This window comes from Nerophis lumbriciformis, linkage group LG22 (assembly GCF_033978685.3).
Source record: "Nerophis lumbriciformis linkage group LG22, RoL_Nlum_v2.1, whole genome shotgun sequence".
Classification (NCBI taxonomy): domain Eukaryota; kingdom Metazoa; phylum Chordata; class Actinopteri; order Syngnathiformes; family Syngnathidae; genus Nerophis; species Nerophis lumbriciformis.
Window position 1 is genome coordinate 39791903 of NC_084569.2, and position 23351 is coordinate 39815253.

The following is a 23351-nucleotide window of genomic DNA, read 5'->3' on the forward strand; positions in this document are numbered from 1 at the left end:
TTGAAGGATCATAAAAGCTGATTTTGCTGTTTTTGTTGACAATATTTGAAGGATCAAAAAAGCTGATTTTGCTATTTTTGTTGACAATATTTGAAGGATCATAAAAGCTGATTTTGCTATTTTTGTTGACATTATTTGAAGGATCATAAAAGCTGATTTTGTTGACAATATTTGAAGGATCATGAAAGCTGATTTTGTTGACAATATTCGAAGGATCATAAAAGCTGATTTTGCTATTTTTGTTGACAATATTTGAAGGTTAATAAAAGCTGATTTTGCTATTTTTGTTGACAATATTTGAAGGATCATAAAAGCTGATTTTGCTATTTTTGTTGACATTATTTAAAGGATCAAAAAAGCTGATTTTGATTTTTTTGCTGACAATATTTGAAGGATCATAAAAGCTGATTTTGCTATTTTTGTTGACAATATTTGAAGGATCATAAAAGCTGATTTTGCTATTTTTGTTGACAATATTTGAAGGATCATGAAAGCTGATTTTGCTATTTTTGCTGACAATATTTAAAGGATCATAAAAGCTGATTTTGCTGGTTTTGTTGACAATATTTGAAGGATCATAAAAGCTGATTTTGTTGACAATATTTGAAGGATCATAAAAGCTGATTTTGTTGACAATATTTGAAGGATCATAAAAGCTGATTTTGCTATTTTTGTTGACAATATTTGAAGGTTCATGAAAGCTGATTTTGCTGACAATTTTTGAAGGATCATAAAAGCTGATTTTGCTATTTTTGCTGACAATATTTGAAGGATCATAAAAGCTGATTTTGCTATTTTTGTTGACAATATTTGAAGGATCATAAAAGCTGATTTTGCCATTTTTGTTGACATTATTTGAAGGATCATAAAAGCGGATTTTGTTGACAATATTTGAAGGATCATGAAAGCTGATTTTGTTGACAATATTCAAAGGATCATAAAAGCTGATTTTGCTATTTTTGTTGACAATATTTGAAGGTTCATAAAAGCTGATTTTGCTGACAATATTTGAAGGATCATAAAAGCTGATTTTGCTATTTTTGTCGACAATATTTGAAGGATCATAAAAGCTGATTTTGCTATTTTTGTTGACAATATTTGAAGGATCATAAAAGCTGATTTTGCTGCTTTTGTTGACATTATTTGAAGGATCATAAAAGCTGATTTTGCTGACAATATTTGAAGGATCATAAAAGCTGATTTTGCTATTTTTGTTGACAATATTTGAAGGATCATAAATGCTGATTTTGCTATTTTTGTTGACAATATTTGAAAGATCATAAAAGCTGATTTTGCTGTTTTTGTTGACCATATTTGAAGGCTCATAAAAGCTGACTTTGGGGGGGGTATCACGTCTGTCCCCTGGGAGGGGGGTGTGTGATTAAAAAATTATCAACAACACCCGGTCTAAAACGTGTCAAGGTTGTACCTGGCCCAAAGCGCGGCAGTGTAAAAAAAAAGGTTGCTTTTATGGCAACAAAAAAAAGTGTGAGTTAAGTTTATTTCCACTCAATGACAGTAAAGTCACAATGGCTTCTTATAAAGACTTTAATTGCGTATGAAATTCTTATTACGCTATTTTCCAGACTATATAAGCCACACCCACTCATTTTTAGAGATAATAATATTGTTCCATATATAAGTCGCAGATATATACCTTGTGAAATGAGTTATTTACACCATTTTTATGATTTTTTTAAAACATATTTTACACCATTCTTATTTTTTAAGCATATTTTACACCATTTTATAATATTTTTTTAAGCATATTCTACACAATTTTTTTAAAGCATATTTTACACCATTTTTATTATATTAGGTAAGCATATTTTAAACCATTTTTATTATATTAGGTAAGCATATTTTACACCAATTTTGTGTTATTTATATTTTACACCATTTTTTATTATTTTTTAAAGCATATTTTACACCATTTTTATAATTTCTAAGCAAATTTTACACCATTTTTCTTATATTTTTTTAGCATCTTTTACACCATTTTTATGCTGGCAGAACAGTGCCAAAATTCTTGCATGTGAAAAAGCGCACTAGGTCTACTCCACCAATCAAACAGAGCCTGGCAGTCACATGACCGCACTCAAAGCACACGGCTGTAAAAAGTCACATGACATCATAACTCTTCAACACAAAAACATTTTCACATTTCAGCCTCCAACAATTCCACGTCCAACTACAGGATGCCATTTCGTGAGGAATTGCAAATGAATGTGAACTTTTGTGTGAATGTTAAAGTGCCAAAGTTGAACTGAAATGCTAACAGTTAGCAACACTTAGCACGCTGGCCAGGTAGTCAAGTAACAAATAAATATGAGTAAAATGAGCTAAAAAAAACTAGCATGCTCACAGAACTATGTTAACATGCTAACAATAGCATGCTTACAGTTAGCATAAGTGAAAATTAGGTAAATTATCCAAAAAAAACAAAAAACCTAGCATGCCAATGTTAGCTTGCTAAAAATACCAACCGCAGAATGTGTCAAGGACCAAAATATATTACTCTGCGATGAAACAATTGTTAGAAATGCTAACATTAGCATACATCAAGCAGCAAAATATGACACTAGTACCTGTAGAATTAGCTAAAAAAAGCTATCCTAATAACATTAGCATGCTAACAGGTAGCATTCGTCAAGTAACAAAATATTTGAAACTGGCGTGTACACCTGCAATAAAAAGCTATCATGCTAATATTAGAATGCTAACAGTTGTGGCGCGGGCCGGTAAATAAATGAGCTTGTTCCCGCACTTTGGACACCACTGCTCTTAGTAGCGGTGTCATCACCTGAGTACCATTTCTGTAGCGGTGTCATCACCTGAGTACCATTTCTGTAGCGGTGTCATCACCTGAGTACCATTTCTGTAGCGGTGTCCTCACCTGAGTACCATTTCTGTAGCGGTGTCCTCACCTGAGTACCATTTCTGTAGCGGTGTCATCACCTGAGTACCATTTCTACACCCATGTCAGCATGACGTAAACAATCCCAAGTTAGCAGTCTGGCTAATTTAGCATTGTGGGTGTGTCACGGCCCTGTGCTGTGTTCAACGTGCACCAGGTGCATTGTGGGTATTTCACGGCCCTGTGCTCTCTTCCTGTCTCTCCAGAACAAGGTGGTAGATGTGGACAACCTGAAAGTCAAGCTGCAGGTGAGCAGTCTTCCCTTCCGTCTGCGGTGCGCCACACACACATATTTTGAGTACACGCTGGGTATGACGTCACGGCCTACAGGCATTGAGTGCGTGAAGAGGTGCAGGTTGGAGACACAACGATGGTGTAGCTTCATAACCTGTTAGTTCAGCTCGAGTGGGAGGGGCCACAGGTAGATTCCTTGGCTGCACTCTTTTTAAGCATATTTTACACCATTTGTATTATTTTTTTTAGCATATTTTACACCATTTGTATTATATTTTTAAGAATATTTTACACCATTTTTATTATATTTATAAGCATATTTTACACCATTTTATTATATTCGAGCATATTTTACACCATTTGTATTATATTTTTAAGCATGTTTTACACCATTTGTATTATATTTTTAAGCATATTTTACATCGTTTTTATAATTTTTTAAGCATATATTACACCATGTGTATTATATTTTAAGCATGTTTTTATTAGATTTTTAAAGCATATTTTACACCAATTGTATTATTAGTTTTAAAGCATATTTTAAACCATTTTTATTATATTTTTAAGCATATTTTACACCATTTTAATTATATTAATAAGCATATTTTACACAATTTTTTATTATTTTGAAGCATATTTTACACCATTTATATTATGTTTTTAAGCGTATTTTACACCATTTGTATTATGTTTTTAAGCGTATTTTACACCATTTTTATATTTTTAAGCATAATTTTATTATATTTTTAAGCATAATTTTATTATATTTTTAAGCATATTTTACACCAGTTTCATAATTTTTAAAGCATATTTTACACCATTTGTATTATATTTTTAAGCATATTTTACACCATTTGTATTATTTTTTTAAGCATATTTTACACCATTTTTATTATATTTATAAGCATGTTTTACACCATTTTTATTATATTCAAGCATATTTTACGCCATTTTTATTATATTCAAGCATATTTTACACCATTTGTATTATATTTTTAAGCATGTTTTACACCATTTGTGTTATATTTTTAAGCATATTTTACATCGTCTTTATAATTCTTTAAGCATATTTTACACCATGTGTATTTTAAGCATGTTTTTATTAGATTTTTAAAGCATATTTTACACCAATTGTATTATTAGTTTTAAAGCATATTTTAAACCATTTTTATTATATTTTTAAGCATATTTTACACCATTTTAATTATATTAATAAGCATATTTTACACAATTTTTTATTATTTTTGAAGCATATTTTACACCATTTGTATTATGTTTTTAAGCGTATTTTACACCATTTGTATTATGTTTTTAAGCGTATTTTACACCATTTTTATATTTTTAAGCATAATTTTATTATATTTTTAAGCATAATTTTATTATATTTTTAAGCATATTTTACACCAGTTTCATAATTTTTAAAGCATATTTTACACCATTTGTATTATATTTTTAAGCATATTTTACACCATTTGTATTATATTTTTAAGCATATTTTACACCATTTGTATTATAATTTTTAAGTATATTTTACGCCATTTTTTATTATATTCAAGCATATTTTACACCATTTGTATTATATTTTTAAGCATATTTTACATCATTTGTATTATATTTTTAAGCATATTTGACATCGTTTTTATAATTTTTTAAGCATATTTTACACCGTGTGTATTATATTTTAAGCATATTTTTATTAGATTTTTAAAGCATATTTTACATCAATTGTATTATTAGTTTTCAAGCATATTTTAAACCATTTTTATTATACTTTTAAGCATATTTTACACCATTTTAATTATGTTAATAAGCATATTTTACACAATTTTTTATTATTTTTGAAGCATATTTTACACCATTTGTATTATGTTTTTAAGCGTATTTTACACCATTTATATTATGTTTTTAAGCGTATTTTACACCATTTTTATATTTTTAAGCATAATTTTATTATATTTTTAAGCATAATTTTATTATATTTTTAAGCATATTTTACACCAGTTTCATAATTTTTAAAGCATATTTTACACCATTTGTATTATATTTTTAAGCATATTTTACACCATTTGTATTATATTTTTAAGCATATTTTACACCATTTGTATTATAATTTTTAAGTATATTTTACGCCATTTTTTATTATATTCAAGCATATTTTACACCATTTGTATTATATTTTTAAGCATATTTTACATCATTTGTATTATTTTTAAGCATATTTGACATCGTTTTTATAATTTTTTAAGCATATTTTACACCGTGTGTATTATATTTTAAGCATATTTTTATTAGATTTTTAAAGCATATTTTACATCAATTGTATTATTAGTTTTCAAGCATATTTTAAACCATTTTTATTATATTTTTAAGCATATTTTACACCATTTTAATTATATTAATAAGCATATTTTACACAATTTTTTATTATTTTTGAAGCATATTTTACACCATTTGTATTATGTTTTTAAGCGTATTTTACACCATTTGTATTATGTTTTTAAGCGTATTTTACACCATTTTTATTATATTCAAGCATATTTTACGCCATTTTTATTATATTCAAGCATATTTTACACCATTTGTATTATATTTTTAAGCATGTTTTACACCATTTGTGTTATATTTTTAAGCATATTTTACATCGTCTTTATAATTTTTTAAGCATATTTTACACCATGTGTATTATATTTTAAGCATGTTTTTATTAGATTTTTAAAGCATATTTTACACCAATTGTATTATTAGTTTTAAAGCATATTTTAAACCATTTTTATTATATTTTTAAGCATATTTTACACCATTTTAATTATATTAATAAGCATATTTTACACAATTTTTTATTATTTTTGAAGCATATTTTACACCATTTGTATTATGTTTTTAAGCGTATTTTACACCATTTGTATTATGTTTTTAAGCGTTTTTTACACCATTTTTAAAATATTTTTAAGCATAATTTTATTATATTTTTAAGCATAATTTTATTATATTTTTAAGCATATTTTACACCAGTTTCATAATTTTTAAAGCATATTTTACACCATTTGTATGATATTTTTAAGCATATTTTACACCATTTGTATTATATTTTTAAGCATATTTTACACCATTTGTATTATAATTTTTAAGCATATTTTACGCCATTTTTAATTATATTTTTAAGCATATTTTACACAATTTTTATTATTTCTAAGCATATTTTACACCATTGATTTTAATTCATTATTCATCTTTTAGCGACGACATTAAAAAAGAAAAATATCTCAGGGACCCAAAAGGGTCCCACTCATAAAAGTGTTAAAAATAAGCCATACTTTATTATTTTATATTTTTACTTTCTAAGCTTAAATCGTTAGATCAACTTTAGATCTATCTGTCAAATATAGGTCTTTTTTGTTGTTTTTTATCGTTAGTTTTATGCCATTTTTTAAAAGGCAAAAACACAAAATATCCAATATTTTACCCATTTTGTTTAAGTGTAATATTTGAAGCCAAGTAATTGGACCCTTAAATATGTCAATAATTCATAACAACATTGATTTTAATTCATTATTTTTAGAGCAATGATATTTGATAAAAAATATCCCACTAAGATTCTCAGATTATTTTTTACATGGCGAAAACACAAAAGTGTCTCTATTTTTCCCCAAGTTTTTTTTTTGTGTAATATTTGATGTGAAGTAATTGGAGCCTTAAGTAGGTTAATAATTCATAACAACATTGATTTTAATTCATTATTATTTTTTGAGCAATGACATTTAAAAACAAACATCCCACTAAGATTCTCAGGGATCCAAAAGGGTCGCACTCAAAAAAGTGTTAAAAATAAGTCATACTTTATTATTATTTTACTTTCTAAACTTAAATCTCTAGATCAACGATCAACTTCTGATCTAGCTGTCAAATATATGTCATTATCATTTTTGTTGTTTTTTAGTTAGTTGTATGCCATTTTTTTATATGGCAAAAATACAAAATATCCAATATTTTACCCATTTTGTTTAAGTGTAATATTTGAAGCCAAGTAATTGGACCCTTAAATATGTCAATAATTCATTACAACATTGATTTTAATTCATTATTTTTTGAAGCGAGTAATTAAAAAAAAAATATCCCACTAAGATTCCCAGGGATCCAAAAGGGTCCCACTCATGAAAGTGTTAAAAATAAGTCATACTTTATTATTATTTTACTTTCTTAACCTACATTTCGAGATCAACTTCAGATTTATCCATCAATAATAGGTCTTTATTATTTTTTTATGGTTTCCTTTTACTTTTTGTTTTATGCCATTTTTTTCATAGCGAAAACACAAAATTGTCAATATTTTTCCCCAAGTTTTTTTTTTGTGTGTAATATTTGATGTGAAGTAATTGGAGCCTTAAGTAGGTTAATAATTCATAACAACATTGATTTTAATTCATTATTATTTTTTGAGCAATGACATTTAAAAACAAACATCCCACTAAGATTCTCAGGGATCCAAAAGGGTCGCACTCAAAAAAGTGTTAAATAAGACATACTTTATTATTATTTTACTTTCTAAACTTAAATCTTTAGATCAACTTCTGATCTAGCTGTCAAATATATATCATTATCATTTTTGTTGTTTTTTAGTTAGTTGTATGCCATTTTTTAAAAGGCAAAAACACAAAATATCCAATATTTTACCCATTTTGTTTAAGTGTAATATTTGAAGCCAAGTAATTGGACCCTTAAATATGTCAATAATTCATAACAACATTGCTTTTAATTCATTATTTTTAGAAGCGAGTAATTAAAAAAAAAAATATCCCACTAAGATTCCCAGGGATCCAAAAGGGTCCCACTCATGAAAGTGTTAAAAATAAGTCATACTTTATTATTATTTTACTTTCTTAACCTACATTTCGAGATCAACTTCAGATTTATCCATCAATAATAGGTCTTTATTATTTTTTTATGGTTTTCTTTTACTTTTTGCTTGATGCCATTTTTTACATGGCGAAAACACAAAATTGTCAATATTTTTCCCCAAGTTTTTTTTTTGTTTGTAATATTTGATGTGAAGTAATTGGAGCCTTAAGTAGGTTAATAATTCATAACAACTTTGATTTTAATGTATTATTATTTTTTGAGCAATGACATTTAAAAAAAATATCCCACTAAGATTCTCAGGCATCCAAAAGCGTCCCACTCAAAAAAGTGTTAAAAATAAGTCATACTTTATTATGTTTTTACTTTCTAAACTTAAATCTCTAGATCAACTTCTGAACTGGCTGTCAAATATATGTCATTATCATTTTTGTTGTTTTTTAGTTAGTTTTATGCCATTTTTTTATATGGCAAAAATACAAAATATCCAATATTTTACCCATTTTGTTTAAGTGTAATATTTGAAGCCAAGTAATTGGACCCTTAAATATGTCAATAATTCATTACAACATTGATTTTAATTTATTATTTTTTGAAGCGAGTAATTAAAAAAATATATCCCACTAAGATTCCCAGGGATCCAAAAGGGTCCCACTCATGAAAGTGTTAAAAATAAGTCATACTTTATTATTTTTTTACTTTCTTAACCTAAATTTCGTGATCAACTTCAGATTCATCCATCAATAATAGGTCTTTATTATTTTTTTATCGTTTCCCTTTACTTTTTGTTTTATGCCATTTTTTACATGGCGAAAACAAAAAATTGTTTAATTTTTCCCCAAGTTTTTTTTTGTGTGTAATATTTGATGTGAAGTAATTGGAGCCTTAAGTAGGTTAATAATTCATAACAACTTTGATTTTAATGTATTATTATTTTTTGAGCAATGACATTTAAAAACAAACATCCCACTAAGATTCTCAGAGATCCAAAAGGGTCGCACTCAAAAAAGTGTTAAAAATAAGTCATACATAATTATGTTTTTACTTTCTAAACTTAAATCTCTAGATCAACATCTGAACTGGCTGTCAAATATATGTCATTATCATTTTTGTTGTTTTTTAGTTAGTTTTATGCCATTTTTTTATATGGCAAAAATACAAAATATCCAACATTTTACCCATTTTGTTTAAGTGTAATATTTGAAGCCAAGTAATTGGACCCTTAAATATGTCAATAATTCATTACAACATTGATTTTAATTCATTATTTTTTTGAAGCGAGTAATTTAAAAAAAAAAATATCCCACTAAGATTCCCAGGGATCCAAAAGGGTCCCACTCATGAAAGTGTTAAAAATAAGTCATACTTTATTATTATTTTACTTTCTTAACCTATATTTCGAGATCAACTTCAGATTTATCCATCAATAATAGGTCTTTATTATTTTTTTATGGTTTCCTTTTACTTTTTGTTTTATGCCATTTTTTTCATGGCGAAAACACAAAATTGTCAATATTTTTCCCCAAGTTTTTTTTTTGTGTGTAATATTTGATGTGAAGTAATTGGAGCCTTAAGTAGGTTAATAATTCATAACAACTTTGATTTTAATGTATTATTATTTTTTGAGCAATGACATTTAAAAAGAATATCCCACTAAGATTCTCAGGCATCCAAAAGGGTCCCACTCAAAAAAGTGTTAAAAACAAGTCATACTTTATTATGTTTTTACTTTCTAAACTTAAATCTCTAGATCAACTTCTGAACTGGCTGTCAAATATATGTCATTATCATTTTTGTTGTTTTTTAGTTAGTTTTATGCCATTTTTTTATATGGCAAAAATACAAAATATCCAATATTTTACCCATTTTGTTTAAGTGTAATATTTGAAGCCAAGTAATTGGACCCTTAAATATGTCAATAATTCATTACAATATTGCTTTTAATTCATTATTTTTGAAGCGAGTAATTAAAAAAAAAAAATCCCACTAAGATTCCCAGGGATCCAAAAGGGTCCCACTCATGAAAGTGTTAAAAAATAAGTCATACTTTATTTTTTTACTTTCTTAACCTAAATTTCGAGATCAACTTCAGATTTATCCATCAATAATAGGTCTTTATTATTTTTTTTATGGTTTCCTTTTACTTTTTGTTTTATGCCATTTTTTACAAGGCGAAAACACAAAATTGTCAATATTTTTCCCCAAGTTTTTTTTTTGTTTGTAATATTTGATGTGAAGTAATTGGAGCCTTAAGTAGGTTAATAATTCATAACAACTTTGATTTTAATGTATTATTATTTTTTGAGCAATGACATTTAAAAACAAACATCCCACTAAGATTCTCAGGGATCCAAAAGGGTCGCACTCAAAAAAGTGTTAAATAAGACATACTTTATTATTATTTTACTTTCTAAACTTAAATCTCTAGATCAACTTCTGATCTAGCTGTCAAATATGTCATAATCATTATAGTTGTTTTTTACTTAGTTTTATGCCATTTTTTTATATGGCAAAAATGCAAAATATCCAATATTTTACCCATTTTGTTTAAGTGTAATATTTGAAGCCAAGTAATTGGACCCTTAAATATGTCAATAATTCATTACAACATTGATTTTAATTTATTATTTTTTGAAGCGAGTAATTAAAAAAAAATATCCCACTAAGATTCCCAGGGATCCAAAAGGGTCCCACTCATGAAATTGTTAAAAATAAGTCATACTTTATTTTTTTACTTTCTTTACCTAAATTTCGTGATCAACTTCAGATTCATCCATCAATAATAGGTCTTTATTATTTTTTTATGGTTTCCCTTTACTTTTTGTTTTATGCCATTTTTTACATGGCGAGAACACAAAATTGTCAATATTTTTCCCCAAGTTTTTATTTTTGTGTGTAATATTTGATGTGAAGTAATTGGATTCTTAAGTAGGTTAATAATTCATAACAACTTTGATTTTAATGTATTATTATTTTTTGAGCAATGACATTTAAAAAAAAATATCCCACTAAGATTCTCAGGCATCCAAAAGCGTCCCACTCAAAAAAGTGTTAAAAACAAGTCATACTTTTTACTTTCTAAACTTAAATCTCTAGATCAACTTCTGAACTGCCTGTCAAATATATGTCATTATCATTTTTGTTGTTTTTTAGTTAGTTTTATGCCATTTTTTTATATGGCAAAAATACAAAATATCCAATATTAATTCCCAGGGATCCAAAAGGGTCGCACACCAAAGTCTAGTTCAGCTGATGATGCCAAAGATGAGGTGCATCTTTACTTTGCATTGCCTGGAAAGTATATTAAAATAAAATAATAATACTAAATAAAAAATACATTTAAAAAATGACAGCTGCTGATAGCAGTCTTGTTAGCATCAGTAGTACGTCTCTTGTCTCGTCTTTTTATCATTGCTCATGTCAAAGGTTGACCAATACAGAGATGTGGTATTGATGAGGCAAGAGTTAAAAAGGAAGTGCAGAGAAAAGTTGTTTTGCCAAAAGTGGGTCAACTTGATTGACACATCAAAGATAGCACTGACATTAGTCGCTGTGTTGTTAGCATTCTTCACCCTCAACTAGGGCTGCAGCTAACGATTATTTTTCTATTGATTAATCTATAGATTATTTTTTCGATTAATCGGTTAATCTATAGATTATTTTTTCGATTAATCGGTTAATCTATAGATTATTTTTTCGATTAATCTATAGATTATTTTTCCTTTTACCGATTATTTTTTTTATTTAAAATGAAGAGGAAAAAATAAATGTAGGCCAGTTTTTTCAAAAGGCATGGCTTTTATTTACAAAAAAAAAAGTATGGCCACTCAGTCAACATTGACAACAACATGACAAAATATTCTGTAACAATGTAAATTTAAAACTTTTAACATTTAACAAAATTAAAAGTAGCTTATTTGCTTTTTAATGTGCAAATATAAAAGTAAACATCCAGTGCAAATCTTAATATTCTGGAATAGCATAAGCATTTCAAAAGTAAAAGTATTGCTTATTTTGCTTTAAAATGTGCAAAAATAAAGATAAACATCCAATACAAAAAAGTGCAAAACGGAAATATTCTGTAACAAGTGTAAACATTTCAACAAAAGTAAAAGTATTGCTTATTTGCTAAAATGTGCAAAAATAAAGCTAAACATCCAATACAAAAAAGTGTACAGTGTAAACATTTCAACAAAAGTAAAAGTATTGCTTATTTTGCTTAATAACACAACAATGATAGTATGATTAAAGTGAAAGTTAATTGTTGGTTTGTACATAGTATATGTAACTGTTAATGTTGTAAAAGGTATTTGCACAACTAATTAACGTTAGCGTTTGTGACACGTCTTGTGCCGTGGGGTTCTTTCAGGACCGACAGACTGAACGCCAGACGGCTTTGCCGGGTTTACAATCTTTTAATTTTACACAAAGTCTTTTCTCTTCCAACTCTTTTCTCTCCTCGCTTTTCGGCTCCTCTTCCTCGCTCGCTCGGATCGCGCACCTGGGCACGATTGCGGCGTCGCTCCCGGCGCGCCCCGCCTCGCCGCTCGCTCGCCGCCGCCGCCGCCTCTCCACAGCGTTAAAGAGGAGCGCGTCTTTGTAAACACTGAACAGGCACGCCAAACGCGCCTCTCAGAGCGAAACGGTGCTTTAGTTTATGAATTTACAACGCAGATACAAATGACACATTCATGTTTTTGTGTAATAATGACAACGTATACGCACGCGGACGATTTACTTGGTGATGGCAAGAACGCTGTCGGGGGTTTTCTTTTCAAATGTTCGTTCATAGCCGTTGGGCTGCTATGATAGGCCATTTCCGCTCGACACAGTGTGCATACAACAACGTTATTAGGCCGTTTATTGAAATACTCCCACACTTTTGACGACTTTTGGCGTGCTTTTTTCCCCTCGCTCGCATCGTCTGCTTTGCGCTCCGCCATGACAGTAGTGTGACGTAAATATGCGACGCGCCGACGCACAAAAACGGCGTCGACGTATTTACGTAACCGATGACGTCGACTACGTCGACGCGTCGTTTCAGCCTTACCCTCAACCCAAAAACCTGAGTTCCGCTTGGCGAATAACGTCATCCATCGCCACAGTGATAGAAAATAACACACATGAAACTCAAATAACACTTCAAATATGTGGAATATGCTATAAAATGTCATGAATTACATAGGATTGTAGATATATGTCAACTATGTTGCTGCCAGCACGCCACAGCTCCCTGCCTTAGTCGCTGGGTAATTGCACTTTTTGTTGTGTAATTATGCGCTCTTTTGTGTAATTATGCGCTCTTTTGTGTAATTATGTGCTCTTTGGTGTAATTATGCGCTCTATTGTGTAGATCTGGGATACAGCCGGCCAGGAGAGATTCCGAAGCGTGACACACGCCTACTACAGAGACGCACAGGGTAACCTTTTTTCTCTCTTTTACTTCCTCCTACTGTGTGTGTGTGTGTGTGTGTGTGTGTGTGTGTGTGTGTGTGTGTGTGTGTGTGTGTGTGTGTGTGTGTGTGTGTGTGTGTGTTCTTGTATTTATACCCTTCTTGGGAAGACACCTTCCATATGAGAAAGTTAGGACCGAAATCATGGTCCCAATACGGAAAACCATACCTGCCAACTACTCCGGTTTTCCCGTAATTAGTACGGTTTTCATCAACCTATTCCGGGTTACGGTTGCAGTGATAAAAAATACGGTTTTTCATTCATTAAAAAAAATATTATTTTTTTAAAGTTTTATTCACGAAATCGCGTAACAACAATGACAATCGACACTGCTTCCCGTAACTTCCTATCGAGCCATTCCGAATGCCATGTGCGAGGCTATTTATAGCAATCGCTGCCTAGCACGAGGCACCAGTTGCCATTGTTTCCAAACGAGCGAACGATCATGGAATCAGCCGGAGAAAAATCGCATACGAGTCTTAAACCCGGCAGGGTCCTTGAGGGTGCATGGGAGTTTGCCCAACCAGTCTACATGTGCTTTGTGGACTTGGAGAAGGCATTCGACCGTGTACCCCGGGAAGTCCTGTGGGGAGTGCTCAGAGAGTATGGGGTAACGGACTGTCTTATTGTGGCAGTTCGCTCCCTGTATGATCAGTGCCAGAGCTTGGTCCGCATTGCCGGCAGTAAGTCGGACACGTTTCCAGTGAGGGTTGGACTCCGCCAAGGCTGCCCTTTGTCACCGATTCTGTTCATAACCTTTATGGAGAGAATTTCTAGGCGTTGAGGGGATCTGGTTTGGTGGCTGCAGGATTAGGTCACTGCTATTTGCAGATGATGTGGTCCTGATGGCTTCCTACGGCCAAGATCTTCAGCTCTCACTGGATCGGTTCGCAGCCGAGTGTGAAGCGACTGGGATGGGAATCAGCACCTCCAAGTCCGAGTCCATGGTTCTCTCCCGGAAAAGGGTGGAGTGCCATCTCCGGGTTGGGGAGGAGATCTTGCCCCAAGTGGAGGAGTTCAAGTACCTCGGAGTCTTGTTCACGAGTGGGGGAAGAGTGGATCGTGAGATCGACAGGCGGATCGGTGCGGCGTCTTCAGTAATGCGGACGCTGTATCGATCCGTTGTGGTGAAGAAGGAGCTGAGCCGGAAGGCAAAGCTCTCGATTTACCGGTCGATCTACGTTCCCATCCTCACCTATGGTCATGAGCTTTGGGTCATGACCGAAAGGACAAGATCACGGGTACAAGCGGCCGAAATGAGTTTCCTCCGCCGGGTGGCGGGGCTCTCCCTTAGAGATAGGGTGAGAAGCTCTGTCATTCGGGGGGAGCTCAAAGTAAAGCCGCTGCTCCTCCACATCGAGAGGAGCCAGATGAGGTGGTTCGGGCATCTGGTCAGGATGCCACCCGAACGCCTCCCTAGGAAGGTGTTTTGGGCACGTCCGACCGGTAGGAGGCCACGGGGAAGACCCAGGACACGCTGGGAAGACTATCTCTCCCGGCTGGCCTGGGAATGCCTCGGGATCCCCCGGGAGGAGCTGGACGAAGTGGCTGGGGAGAGGGAAGTTTGGGCTTCCCTGCTTAAGCTGCTGCCCCCGCGACCCGACCTCGGATAAGCGGAAGAAGATGGATGGATGGATGGATGGAGTCTTAAACCGAAAAGAAAACCGCAGTCATTCCGTGAGGAATATTCAAAAGCCTATCCGGGAATAATGATCCGTTCCAAAAAGGGTGAAAACTACGCGAATTGCACCTTGTGCAGACAAGATTTTTCGATCGGACATGGAGGAATTAGCGATGTAAAAGACCACGTTGGGACAAAAAAACACAAGTCTAATGCCGTTGCTAGCGATACAAGTGGAAAACTTTCAACGTTTTTCGTCGCCCAAACAGTGTCTTTGGATGTGATAAATGCCGAAGTTTTATTTACGGAGGCAATAATTGAGCAAACAAAATTTAATGACACCAATGTTATCTATTGGAATTGTTTAGTACTGTTATACTGTTAAAAGTGTTTATACTATTTATGCTTTCAAGTCCAAGTTGAAGAAATCTTGTTAAATGTTGACAGCATAACTACCAAAATACAGAAGTATGTCCTTAATATTTTTGCAGTGCTATTTCTGTTGAAAAGTTCAAATGATTACATTAGAGATGTGATGTGCCACTTTTCAAGTGTCTGATGGCTTAAATTAATTTTCATTAATTTGTCATATTTTGAATTATTTTGAAAGGCTTACAAAAAAACTACATTTGAATTGTAATTCCATGCTATTGACAGGACTATTAATTTTAATCAGAATCAGAATCAGAATCAGCTTTATTGTCATTACGCAAGGTAACGAGATTGAGGCCATTCCATACAGTGCGATGTGTGCATGCTAGAAAAACAATGTGCAAATATATAAAAATATAAAAAATGTAGAAGTGCAATGAATATGGTGTGAAATGAATATATACATGAAAAAAAAACAAAAAAAAAAACAGGGTGGTTGGTGGAATGGGTAATTGCACCGAAGAGAAGGCAGTTATGAGGGACAATGGGGCAGTCCGTTCAGGATGGTTATGGCCCTGGGGAAGAAGCTGTTCTTTAGCCTGTTTGTTTTGGTTTTAATGAAGTTAGCTTACCATGTTTACAGTATGATAATTGTGATAGAAATGTGAATTTTAGGCACAGAATATTTTTTACAATTGAACAAGGCAGTAGATTATACAAGCTTGGACAGAAAGTTAATAATGACACCAATTTTTAAAAAAAATGGAATTGTTTAGTACTGTTTTACCATTTGTTTACTGTAAAAGTGTTTATACTTTCAATTAACAAATTGAAGTCTTGTGAAAGGTTGACAGGATAACTGGCATTAACTGTCAAAATAATTTCAAACTATTGAAGTTAGCTTACAGAATAAACATGTCAATCAACCCATATGATTTTTGCTGTAATATTTTTGTTTTGAAAAGTCACTGTGACTGATAGAAAAGTGATGGTTTTAGCAACATTTTAACCTGTCTAATAATCATTTTGCGTCGGGGGGCGAAGCCTGAACCCCCCACCAGGACTTTGTCCTGGACCTACCGGGGCCTGCGGCCCCTGGACCCTGGCTACTAGGTTTTTCTGATTTCAAAAGTTGGCTGGTATGTAATAGTGAGCCAAACACTAGAGTCCGTGAACATTGCTCCAAAGTCAGGATTTTTTTTTTTGTTGATTTAATGTTCATACAAAAGTAAACATTGACAGGTGCAAAGGCAGCAATATATGATCAAACAAGACGGCAGCTAAAGAAGGACTTTCCTTATTCATCCCTGACAAAACCCGCCAGGTGAACGGCTGATTTTACGACTTCTGGTGCTGATGTAAGACAAGCCGCGTCCCGTATGTGACCATAGGATGCACAAATACACTACGCTACTAAGACTATTGTGGCCATTAACAGTTAGCTTCTACAGCTGGGTTGCCCAAAGTGCGGCACAGGGGCCAACTACAACGAGCTAACGCAACAACATTTTGTTCTTATCTACTGTAAAGTTCAAATTTGAATGACAATAAAAGGAAGTCTAAGTCTAATCTGCGGTCTGTGACTCGTTTGTCATCGGCCTTAAGCACATTACCGAAAACCCAAAAAATAGAGATCTCATTTGCGCCCCTGGTGGTGAAATCTATTAAAATTAGGCTGGTCCCAAAAAGGACGGATTTTTCAAATTGACTGTCGATTTTAAAAGTGCTCCCTCTCGGGTCAACATATGAAATAACAAGTGTGTGTAAAAATTTGAAGTGCTCCCCCTCTGGCCAACATATGTAATAACAAGTGTGTGTTAGAAATTGAAATGCGCCTCCTTTGGCCAAATAAAATAAATATGTACAAAAGCCAAAAGCAGCTAAGTTGTCACGTTGTGTTAATGGTAAATAAAAAGAGAATACAACAAATCCTTTTCAACTTATATTCAATTGAATAGACTGCAAAGACAAGATATTTCATGTTCACACTGAGAAACTTCATTTTCTTTTGCAAATAATCGTTAACTTAGAATTTAACGGCAGCAACACATTGCAAAAAAGTTGTCACGGGGGCATTTTTACCAGTGTGTTACATGGCTTTTCCTTTTAACAACACTCAGTAAAGGTTTGGGAACTGATGAGACACATTTTTGAAGTGGAATTCTTTCCCATACTTGCTTGATGTATAGCTTAAGTTGTTCAACAGTCTCCCTTCTCATATTTTAGCCTTCACACATTTTCAATGTCTGGACTACAGGCAGGCCAGTCTAGTACCTGCACTCTTTTACTACGAAGCCAGCCTGTTGTAACACGTGGCTTGGCATTGTGTTGCTGAAATAAGCAGGGGCGTCCATGATAACGTTGCTCCAAAAGCTGTATGTACCTTTCAGCATTAATGGTGCCTTCACAGATGTGTAAGTTACCCATGTATTGGGCACTAATACACCCCCTTACCATCACACATGCTGGCTTTTGAACTTTGCACCTAGAACAGTCCGGATTGGTTCTTTTCCTCTTTGGTACAGAGAACACCACGTCCACAGTTTCCACTGGTTTCACTGGTTTTGGGGTTTTTATATAGATACATACTGTAATAACTTGAAGTAAATAATGAAGATGAAAAAACAATTACAAATAAAAAGTTTTAAAAAATAACTAAAAACTTACCTTTTTTATATTTGCGTAGTATGCATATATTATTAATGTTGTAAACACAAATCTTTATATATCTAGAAAGGGTGGTCCTAAAGAGGTGGGCATTTTTCGGAGGTCTCAAGAAGGCAACAAATACAAGTGTGTGTGTGTGTGTGTGTGTTTGTGTGTGTGTGTGTGTGTGTGTGTGTGTGTGTGTGCACTTGTCTCACCATCCTTGTGTGTACATACACTTGACAAACCACCCTTTCTGTGAGGACCTTTTGACTTGTGAGGACATTTGCCTGGTCCTCACAACTACAGAAGTAAAATGTTTTTATTTTATTTTGTGTGTTTTGCATTCTGAAGTGAGGTTGCAACTCTCTACTCCCATCTAGTGCTAGATATATTTTTTTTCATCATTCTAGCTATAGTGGAAAGGGGGGCCTTCACAACCTACTAACCAAACGTGGGTCCACACAAAGTAGGCAAGACATGTGTGGGTGTGTGTGTGTGTGTGTGTGTGTGTGTGTGTGTGTGTGTGTGTGTGTGTGTGTGTGTGTGTGTGTGTGTGTGTTGTGATTGATGTGGGATTAAAGTGCTCCTGTTTTCTTCCAGCATTGCTGCTGCTCTATGACATCACCAGCAAGCCATCCTTTGACAACATCAGGGTGAGACTCCGCCTTCCTTTTCATTTTTTACTTCCTTCTTCAGCGCGACACACCTTCGCCAACGACTCGAGTCTAAAATAATGTCAGACTCAGAGTAGTGATGTCACAGCGTGGAAATGTGGCCCCGCCTTATGGAATGTTTACAATGGAAATGCAACAAAAAATACAACTACATCAGGCAATTCCTGAAGGAATTGCGTGTGAATGCTCCAATGCTGAAATTAAATAGAAAGGCTGACAGAATGTAGTATGAATGTAAGAAGAGTTTGAATGTTGAAGAGTTTGAATTTCCAGGAAAATTGGATTTTGGTTTGTAATTTGGGAAAGTGATAGTTGGAATGTCCAGGATGAGTGGAATATGTTGATGTTGGAATGGTTTGAATAGGTTGTAAAATGTGGGAATTGTGCAACTTGAAAAAATGTCCCATTCATTTCAATGGGAACTTCCTGGAAATTTTGGGAAAAGGGGAATTATTTATAAATCTATTACAAGCATGAGTTGTTTAGTGTTGGAATTGTTTAAATCGGTCAAGAAATGTTGAAGTAGTAACAGTTTTTTAATTGAGAAATTGTGTTACAGAATTTCGGGAAAACAGGGAATTTTTCAAGTTCCTAAACCTTTTTTTTGTGTGTGTGTGTGTCCTGACTAAGAGGAATGTTTTGACAGTGGAACGGTTGAAATGGGTTGAAAAATGTGAAAGGAGTTATCGCAGTGAAAAAGGTTTGAAATAAGGTTAGAAAAAAACGGAATTCCTGGAAATTTGTTGAACGTGGAAAAATGGTTGTTTGAATTGTGTTGAAGGTGGAACGGTTTGAATCAGTTGAAAAATGTGCGAATTGTGGATGTTTTGAACAATGGATAATTCATTTTGAATGGGGAAAATGTCCCTAAAAACTGGGAATTTTAGGAAATCCGGGAATCTTTTGGGGAATTAATGAAGTAGAGCACAAAATTAAAATTAATGTTCTGAATGAGTTGGTTGTTTTTGGAATTTTTCAAATCGGTTGAAAAATGTTGATGTCGGAACATTTTTAATTGACTAATGGTATCAAGGAATTCCTGGAATTTTGGCAAAAACGGGATTTTTCTGGGAATTAATGAAGTAGAGCACACAATTCCTGAACAGGTTGAATATTTTGAAGTTGGAAGGGTTTGAATCGGATAAAAAAAATGTGGGAGTTGTGGAACTTTGCAAAATGTCCCATTCTTTTCAATGGGAATTTCATAGAAATTTGGAATTTCGGGAAAAGCGGGAATTTTTTGGAAAATGCTAAACAAAATGTATGTTCTGAATAAGTTGGTGTTGAAATTTTTCAAATCGGCCGAGAAAAGTTGAAGTAGTAACAATTTGAATTGAGAAATGGTATTAAGGAATTCCTGGAATTTTGGGAAAACCGGGAAATTTTCCAGTTCAAAAAACAACTTTGTTTTTTGTCCTGATTAAGAGGAATGTTTTGACAGTGGAACGACTGAAGTGGGTTAAAAAATGTGAAATGAGTTATCGCAGTGAAAAAGGTTTGAAATAGGGTTAGAAAAAAACGGAATTCCTGGAAATTTGTTGAACGTGGAAAAATGGTTGTTTGAATTGTGTTGAAGGTGGAATGGTTTGAATTGGTTGAAAAATGTGCGAATTGTGGACGTTTTGAACAATGGATAATTCATTTTGAATGGGGAAAATGTCCCTAAAAACTGGGAATTTTAGGAAATCCGGGAATTTTTTGGGAATTAATGAAGTAGAGCTCACAATTCCTGAACAGGCTGAATATTTTGAAGTTGGAAGGGTTTGAATCAGATTTTTAAAAATGTGGGAGTTTTGGAACATTGCAAAATGTCCCATTCTTTTCAATGGGAATTTCATAGAAATTTGGGAATTTCGGGAAAAGCGAGAATTTTTTGGGAAAATGCTAAAAAAAAAATAATAATAATAATGTTCTGAATGAGTTGGTTGTTTTTGGAATTTCTTCAAATCGGTTGAGAAATGTTGATGTAGGAACATTTTTAATTGAGAAATGGTATCAAGGAATTCCTGGAATTTTGACAAAAACGGGATTTTTCTGGGAATTAATGAAGTAGAGCACACACATCCTGAACAGGTTGAATATTTTGAAGTTGGAAGGGTTTGAATCGGATAAATAAAATGTGGGAGTTGTGGAACTTTGCAAAATGTCCCATTCTTTTCAATGGGAATTTCATAGAAATTTGGAATTTCGGGAAAAGCGGGATTTTTTTGGGAAAATGCTAAACAAAATGTATGTTCTGAATGAGTTGGTGTTGGAATTTTTCAAATCGGCCGAGAAAAGTTAAAGTAGTAACAATTTGAATTGAGAAATGGTATTAAGGAATTCCTGGAATTTTGGGAAAACCGGGAAATTTTCCAGTTCAAAAAACAACTTTGTTTTTTGTCCTGATTAAGAGGAATGTTTTGACAGTGGAACGGCTGAAGTGGGTTAAAAAATGTGAAAGGAGTTATCGCAGTGAAAAAGGTTTGAAATAGGGTTAGAAAAAAACGGAATTCCTGGAAATTTGTTGAATGTGGAAAAATGGTTGTTTGAATTGTGTTGAAGGTGGAATGGTTTGAATCGGTTGAAAAATGTGCGAATTGTGGACGTTTGAACGATGGATAATTCATTTTGAATGGGGAAAATGTCCCTAAAAACTGGGAATTTTAGGAAATCCGGGAATCTTTTGGGAATTAATGAAGTAGAGCTCACAATTCCTGAACAGGCTGAATATTTTGATGTTGGAAGGGTTTGAATCAGATTTAAAAAAATGTGGGAGTTTTGGAACTTTGCAAAATGTCCCATTCTTTTCAATGGGAATTTCATAGAAATTTGGGAATTTCGGGGAAAAGCGCGAATTTTTTGGGAAAATGCTAAAAAAAAAAAAAAGTATGTTCTGAATGAGTTGGTTGTTTTTGGAATTTTTCAAATCGGTCGAGAAATGTAGATGTAGGAACATTTTTAATTGAGAAATGGTATCAAAGAATTCCTGGAATTTTGGCAAAACCGGGATTTGTCTGGGAATTAATGAAGTAGAGCACACAATTCCTGAACAGGCTGAATATTTTGAAGTTGGAAGGGTTTGAATCGGGTAAAAATAATGTGGGAGTTGTGGAACTTTGCAAAATGTCACATTCTTTTCAATGGGAATTTCATAGAAATTTGGAATTTCGGGAAAAGCGGGAATTTTTTGGAAAATGCTAAACAAAATTTATGTTCTGAATGAGTTGTTTTGGAATTTTTCAAATCGGCCGAGAAAAGTTGAAGTAGTAACATATTTAATTGAGAAATTGTATTAAGGAATTCCTGGAATTTGGGGGAAAACCGGGAAATTTTCCAGTTCAAAAAACAACTTTGTTTTTTGTCCTGATTAAGAGGAATGTTTTGACAGTGGAACGGCTGAAGTGGGTTAAGAAATGAGGAAGGAGTAGTCGACAGAAAAAAGGGTGAAAACAGGGAATTCCTGGAATTTTTTTGAACTTGGAAAAATGATGCTTTGAAGTTCCAGGATGAGTGGAATGTGTTGAAGTAGTAATGGTTTGAAAAAGTTGAAAAATGTGCGAATTGTGGAAGATTGAAAAATGTATAATTAATTTTGAATGGAGAAAATGTCCCTAAAAACTGGGAATTGTAGGAAATCCGGGATTTTTTTTAAAATTGTTGAAGTAGAGCACACAATTCCTGAACAGGCTGAATATTTTGAAGTTGGAAGGGTTTGAATCGGATTTTAAAAATGTGGGAGTTGTGGAACTTTGCAAAATGTCCCATTCTTTTCAATGGGAATTTCATAGAAATTTGGGAATTTCAGGAAAAGCGGGAATTTTTTTGAAAATGCTAAAAAATGTTAATGTTCTGAATGAGTTGGTGTTGGAATTTTTCAAATCGGCCAAGAAATGTTGAAGTAGTAACAATTTTAATTGAGAAATGGTATTAAGGAATTTCGGGAAAACCGGGAATTTTTCCAGTTCAAAAAAACAACTTTGTTTGTTCCTGATTAAGAGGAATGTTTTGACAGTGGAACGGATGAAGTGGGTTGAAAAATGTGAAAGGAGTTATCGCACTGAAAAAGGTTGGAAATAAGGTTAGAAAAAAACAGGAATTCCTGGAAATGTATTGAACGTGGGGAAATGGTTGTTTGAATTTCCAGGATGAGTTGAATGTGTCAAAGGTGGAATGGTTTGAATCGGTTGAAAAATGTGAGAATTGTGGAAGTCTGAAAAATGGATAATTCATTTTGAGTTGGGAAAATGTCCCTAAAAACGGGGAATTCTAGGAAATCCGGGAATTTTTTTTGAATTATTGAAGGAGAGCTGTTTTGACAGTGGAACGGTTGAAGTGGGTTGAAAAATATGGGAGGAGTAGTCGACAGAAAAAAGGGTGAAAATAGGGTTTGGAAAACAGGCTGAATATTTTGAATCGGATTAAAAAAAAGGGAATTTAGTGGAAATTTTGGGAAAAGTGGGAATTTTTTGGAAAATGCTAAATAAGTGAAAATAGGGTTTGGAAAACTGGGAATTCCTGGAATTTTTTCAAACTTGGAAAAATGATAGTTTGAATTTCCAGGATGAGTGGAATGTGTTGAAGGTGGAATGGTTTG

The 23351-nt window shown here is 33.0% G+C and overlaps 1 protein-coding gene across 2 annotated transcripts in view; it reads left to right on the forward strand.

Annotated features, from left to right (window-relative positions):
• The window catches only part of LOC133615331 (ras-related protein Rab-37), an 88249-nt gene that overhangs the window by 22017 nt on the left and 42881 nt on the right, over window positions 1–23351 (forward strand). For both annotated transcript variants that reach the window (XM_061973849.2, XM_061973850.2), the window contains exons 3-5: window positions 3124–3165; window positions 13359–13425; window positions 18702–18754. In XM_061973849.2, coding sequence (XP_061829833.1) covers window positions 3124–3165; window positions 13359–13425; window positions 18702–18754 — 162 coding nt within the window. The remainder of the gene's footprint in view (window positions 1–3123; window positions 3166–13358; window positions 13426–18701; window positions 18755–23351) is intronic.